The sequence below is a fragment of the Panthera leo genome, chromosome F3 (assembly GCF_018350215.1).
Source record: "Panthera leo isolate Ple1 chromosome F3, P.leo_Ple1_pat1.1, whole genome shotgun sequence".
Taxonomy (NCBI): Eukaryota; Metazoa; Chordata; class Mammalia; order Carnivora; family Felidae; genus Panthera; species Panthera leo.
The window spans coordinates 11091409-11097768 of NC_056696.1; the positions used below are offsets into that span (position 1 = coordinate 11091409).

The 6360-nt window shown below is 50.2% G+C and overlaps 1 protein-coding gene across 1 annotated transcript in view; it reads left to right on the forward strand.

Annotated features, from left to right (window-relative positions):
- Positions 1-5338, forward strand: part of MPZL1 (myelin protein zero like 1) — a 64960-nt gene extending 59622 nt beyond the window's left edge. Inside the window, exon 7 of the mRNA XM_042926269.1 lies at positions 2779-5338. Within this exon, the coding sequence (XP_042782203.1) occupies positions 2779-2880 (102 nt within the window). The 3' untranslated portion in view covers positions 2881-5338. The remainder of the gene's footprint in view (positions 1-2778) is intronic.
- Positions 5339-6360: the final 1022 nt, after the last annotated feature.

Here is a 6360-nt window from a genome sequence, read left to right on the forward strand (position 1 = left end):
ATCTGTGTGCGGCAGAGACACGAACGCCGACAGAGGTGTTGAGTGAAAGTCACCGAGCACGTGGTGGAAGCAGGTGTTCTGTCTTGGTGGTGCCTGTGCCAGGGGCTCAGGTGTGACTGAGGTTAGAAAGGCTCACAGAGACCATGGCAAGTGGGTGGCCGGACACACTCAACACAGTGGCTTCGGCGTGGTTAGTGCCTGAGTGCAGCTACAGGCCTCCTCGGTCTCCCCCAGCCCTCTCCCCTCACCCTCACCCTCACCAGTACGTTTTCATATTGGAATACATTCCATGCACGTGGAATCCAGGAGTAATTTTCTCTCGAATTGGCGCTAAAAGAAAAGACCCGGGTCAAGCGGTTCGTGTCTTGAAATATTTTCAGGAGTTAAGGATAATTTGTGTAGTAAATAGTTGGGGAAAGATACATCCAGAGCAGTTTTTCATTTGATTGTTGTTATTTCTTGGTGGCAAAGTTCCCTCACCCCCTCCCCGCCCCCCCGCCAAAAAAAAGAGTGGAGGGTGGAAAGGGTGAGTGCCAAGATATACGGTAAAAACAGCTAGATTACTGATAATGCTGTTCTGGGGGTTGTTTTGATTCTCGAGTCCCCAAAAGTGACTGTCTTAGCAGTGGCAGTCGTTTCCAAGTTGATATTGATTCCCTGGATCCTCTGTGTTCCACAGAGACCAAGGATACTTTCAGCTTCCAATTAATCCTGAGAACCCAGCTTCAGAGAGCTGTTCTAGATTGAACTAGACCTGGGGCGCCCGGGTGGCTCCGTCGGTTGAGCGTCCGACCTTGGCTCAGGTCATGATCTTGCAGTCTGTGACTTCGAGCCCCACATCAGGCTCTGTGCTGACGGCTCAGAGCCTAGAGCCTGCTTCAGATTCTGTGTCTCCCTCTCTCTCTGTCCCTCCCCCGCCATGCTCTGTCTCTCTCTCTCTCAAAAATAAATATAAAAAAAAAAAAATTTAGACTGAACTAGACCTACCAGCAGATGCCTGATCTTGACCTACATCCCAGAAGTCCTTTGGTTCCATTACATCATCCACCCCTTCACCCAGCACCTACCGGGTCTGCCCAATACTGCTCTAGGCACGTAACTAACAAAATCCTGACCTCAGGACCCTATTCTAAGAGGGAAGGAGAGTGAGGGCATTGGATAGTGGTAAGCAATTTGTAAAAACCAAACCCATCAACAGGAGGGAGTTTCTTTTATTCTTTAGTGATTTCCCAGTTGCTTTCAACAAATTGTTGTGTCCTCTTGTCATGAAAGACCGCACTGTCTCACATGAGAGGCCTTATTGGTATTTTAACATTTACTGACTGATTCTCAGATTATTCTGTGTTCTTTTTCTTCTTTGCTTTCTCTGTTCTCTTTCTGTTCCACTCCCCTAGTGTGTCAGTTACCTAATGCAGTGTAACAAACCACCCCGAAACATAATGGCTTAAACAGCCACCATTTATTCGGCTCCCAATTCTCTAGGTGGGTTGGGTGGGTCTTCTGGTCGGGGGGCAGAGCAGCTGATCTCCGCTGGCTCACTCGTGCACCTGCCGTCGGCTGGACAGTCTACAGCGGTCTCAATCACCGTCTGTTAGTGGGCAGGCTGCGGGCCAGAGACACAGTTCGAGTTCGAGTGCCCACACCCCCCAGGATCCACCGTGACACCCAGGGGGATGCAGGCTGTGGGCCTCCTAGGTGGGAATAAGGATGTTTTGTCCAAACACAGGCTTGTGGCTACCGAGCTTATGATTCCAAAGTTGGAAGCTTAAGCACAGTATTCGACTTCTCAAGGAGAGTTTTCCTGGATGGGGAGAAGAGTTGACTTGGGGTTTGATTGGACTTTTCTTATACAGTCAGGGCCATTTTGTTGTTGTTTACAATTTTAGAATCTCTGGGTTGGAAGGGTCTATAAGGGTCATGAAATGCAAGCACCGGTCTGATATTTGAAACCCCAGCCTCTGCTGAGACCTCCTCCCCAGGCGTCCAAGAACTCACTGTGCCTCGCCCCCCCCACCCCACCCCTGCCCGCAGCCCACCTTCCCTGGCTGCCCCCGCTGGGGCCCTGCAACCCCCTTCCTCCCTGCTGAGGCCGAGGGGAGGACCTCTTCTACACTCGTCCATGCAGGGTTTTCTTTACATCGTAGCTTCTTGGTTTTTTATTTTGAAATAGGAAAAATAGTTACCTGCTCTTAAATATTAAAGAGGCAGTACTTTTATTGGTTATGATAGGATCAGACTAAAAGGATTATACGGTAGGTATGTACATGGGAGAATATTTGAAGTGTTTTTAAGCACCTATTTGTACAAAGTGACCAGTTCAAATCGTTTGTGACTTTGCTGGCATCCAACACACTGGTTTCCTACGTGCATCATTCTGAGGCTCACCACGTCCATGGGTCTCAGGTTGGTACAAGTCCCCATCTTCGTCCTCGGATCCCAGTTCCAAGGGTTGAGGAGCCCTGTGACAGGGACTAAGATAAGGGTAATTCCTGAGGAGGAATACTGCAGTGTATAGAAACTCCCAAACAGATACACAGCCACGCAGAGTAAGGTAACACCTCTGGGCACCAGCATTAACTGTCCCAGAGCAGCCCAGCCTTGGTGATGAAGTCAGTCCTAGACATCCTGCTCCTAAGAGATCTTCTGGAAGACCTTCCGAAGAAGGAACCCTTTACTCTGGAACCCTAATGTTAGCACTCTAATGATTGCTTCGGCACCTCCCCTCGAAGGGACCACCCGTTTCCCCAGATCCCTAATAACTGTCCTTCTCTTCTCCAGGGCCCAGTCATATATGCGCAGTTAGACCACTCTGGCGGACATCACAGTGACAAGATTAACAAGTCAGAGTCTGTGGTGTATGCGGACATCCGGAAAAATTGAGAGAAGACCCAGAACGTGTCCTAAGCAAGAAGCAGATCCAAACTGGACTCTGACGCAGCAAGTGTAGCCCGTGACCACGTGTGGCCTTGGAGACCTGGGCAAGGACGAGCACATGTGTATTCATGGAGGGAGGAAAAGACGTGTATAGACGATATGCGTAACTATTCTATTTAATCCGATGTGGGGAGCCAGTGTTGCATGATGAAAAGATGCTATGACTCTACGTGTATATAAATTGTCTTGCTGTTTTGTGCTTTCCTTCAGGGTCATTTACAGTTGAGCAAAGTCAGAAACATTCCTGTCGCTGTGCTTTAGGTGTGGTTTGCCTTACCGGAGGTGGTAGCCGATCTTTGTATTCGAGTAGACGTGGCCCTTTGGTCTAAGGGCTTAACCGGTCTTAGCTTTTATTGGGGTTGGAGAGTGGAGATACCGGTGACGGGAGCACGCCCGGGGTGGCCTCTACCCAGTGTCTGCACCACCTGTTCGGCTGTCGTTTTTAGAAAACATCCGCGAGCTCTGCCACTTGGACACCGTTTGAGGGTTTTTGTTGGTGTTTGTCTCTCTAAAATCCAGGCGTGGTTTTCTTTGTTTTTGTTTTTGTTTTTTGCTTCGTGTGTGAGGCTTGCTTTAACGTCACGCCCTTTATCTTAATCAGTGTGTGGACCCATCATAGCAAGACTAGCAAAGGGTGAATGCCAAGGTCACTTCTTTCCAGGTACTTTCAGATCAATGCCATACACACAACTGAAGTAGAAAAGCCAGGCCTTGCTTGAGGAGTATGGTAGCGTTTGGAGGCTAAAAGGTACCACTTAACATTCTTTGCCAGAGTCCTTGCTGCCTGAAATGAGGGTCCCCAGACAGCGGAAGGAGACGAGCTTCATTTCCTTTTAAGTGGGCACAAATGGGCTAATTGGAAAGCCAGCCCGTGGTACCCCAGAGCTCTCCCTGGAGAATCGGCCTTGTAAAAGCTTCCGTCATCATTCCAGCAAGAGGCAGCGTCCGTCGTGGCTCTGCAATAGCTTCTCGGTGCCTCAGAGACCTCGAGGTTCGGGACAGTCTAGGTTTTTTTAAATCAGCAAGCAGGGCTGTTAGCACTATTCTTTCGGGAATCTCTTCTCGTTCCCGTTTCGGGGCTTTTTTTGGTGGTTTGTTTCTGGTTTTCCTTTTCTTTTTTGGCTTTTCCTTTTCTTCCCACCCTTTCCCATTCACGTGGAATTGGTAAGCAATGAGATGAGGAAAAATCTAGACACTTTGGGTATTCTTTCCAGTAGCTCATTTTCTTCCACTGACTACCCCCACCCCCTGTCGGGCCTCTGAGTTTTTATCTTCTGCTGGGAGTGAAAAGCATGGCGAAGGTCCTCGAGCACCTTTACATTGTCATTCCCCCTTTTTCTAGATTATTTTGTTTTAACAGAATTTAACAGGCCCCCAGCCAGCCAGGGATGCAGAGGGCTCACCCCGAGACATTTCTGCAAAGCGGTCCACTTTTGCCTGGCGTCCTAAAACTTCCTTGCGTCCATTGTGAGAACTACAGGAGCCTTTAAACGACGTGTGTGTGTGTGTGTGTGTGTGTGTGTGTGTGTGCGTGTGTGTTGGGGAGGGTGGGGGGTGCTGGGATCGTCACCCTTCTTCAAACTGATGCCAAGTTAACAATATTCTTGGCAAACCTTTGCCACTGTGAGAATCTGTGACCAAGACTGTTTTTGAGGCAGAAAGAACAAGAATTGTTGAGAGACCGAGTGTGTGCCTTTCTACGTGTAATGGTTCCTTACAGTCGCTTTTTACAGAGAAAGGGCCACTCTCCTTTTTCTGCACAGGTCCTGTGAATAAAGCATACATTCCTGACACCTCCTGACAGCAGGAGTCCCGATTCCTTCCTTTCCTTGCCGGGACCCTGTGCTCGTGAAGCTGCCACCCGGAACCAGCCCCGCGCGCCCCGCCTCCCCCACCCCTGAGGTTGCCTCCCGCCAGGCCAGGCGCCCTCCCCACCCGGCCAGACACCCCGGGCTGTCACGTCAGCACGTGCACGGTGGCCGAGAGTCCCCCACCACGCTGCAGCGCCCCCACCCCGCTCGGTCCGCGGGGCAGGCTTGTCTGAAGGAAGCTGCTAGCAACTGGGGTAGAGTGCCTCGGGGGCAGGGCTTTTGCCTAACCTCCTGTGGATTTTTGGGCCCTTCCTCTTGCCTGCCAGCGTGCCTGGGCCTGGCCACACAGGACACTGGCCCAGTTGCCTTTTCCGTGTCCAATTATTGGCAGAATGAGACCTTTTAAAGTTACATGTGATTTTTGTAGGGGGCCACCTAGAAGGGATTAGAGGTGCAAATTCCAAACCACCTGTAGTGTTTCGGTGGAAATGTATCCGGCTAGGGGAAAAACCATCAAGTTCATTATTAATTTTTTGTTTTTTTCCTTTCTCGATTGTACCTTTGTGAATATTTTAATACATCTTTTTCAATTACTGAACTGTGTCGTGTGTTCATTTTTAACCAAGGAGAGAAAGAGAGAAAAGCCTTCTCGCTCCTCCCACTCCGGCCACACTGGCCTCCTCCTCCTTCAGAAACACCAGACATGTGCCGGCCGCAGGCCCTTTGCACCTGCCGCCCCCTCTCTGCCTGGAGCACATCCTGCACCTGTTTGTGTGGTTTGCTCCCTCACTTCCTTGAAGCGTCTGCTCAGATGTCACCTCCCGGAGACTTTGTGCCACATACAGAGCAACCTCACCCACCCCCTGCCGCTGGCCCTCCCTAGCCTTACTCCCACCTCGTTCTTCTCCCTCTGTCCGGCTGTACGTGTGCTGCTCTGTTTTCCCCTGGTAGCAAAAGCACCAGAACTTTGCTGTTTTGTTCACTGCTCTGTCTTCAGTGCACAGGATAGTACCTGGCACCTGGGGGCTGAGCAAATGTTAACTGGTTGGATGATAGTGGCTATTCCTTCAACAGAGTTATGTTGAGAACTGTCCCGTGCCAGGCAGTGGGCCAAGATGAGGAAATAAAATGAACAAGACGTAGCTCCTCAAGGACCTTGCCACAGAGTAGGAGTGACAGGGGACATAACAGAAATGACTAAGAGCTCCTAAGGACTTGCTACGTGCCAGGCACGCTGCGTTGCTTACTCTGTGTTGCATTATGAGTTTACGCTGGTTGTACTCAGACCCGCTTTTGGACAGTGTCACGCTTAGGGTATATAACTTGTCCGGGGTCACTCGGCTAATCAGATCCAGAGAGGCAGGGCCGGGCCTGGGGCTGTTTGATCCCAAGCCCTGTTCTTAACCACTGCGCCCTTGGCATAGCTCAAAAAAAGAAAAAGGAAAAAAAAAAAAAAAGATCTCTTCCTTATTCAAATAAGTGTGCTGTGTGCCTGAAATAGTTTTCTGTGTTCCTTACGAGCCGGGTGGGGGTGCAGTGAGGGAGGTGGTTAAGCCGTTGCTGGCGGCCCAGGGGCCTGAACCTCAGTTTGGAAAACTATATGGGGACGGCCTGT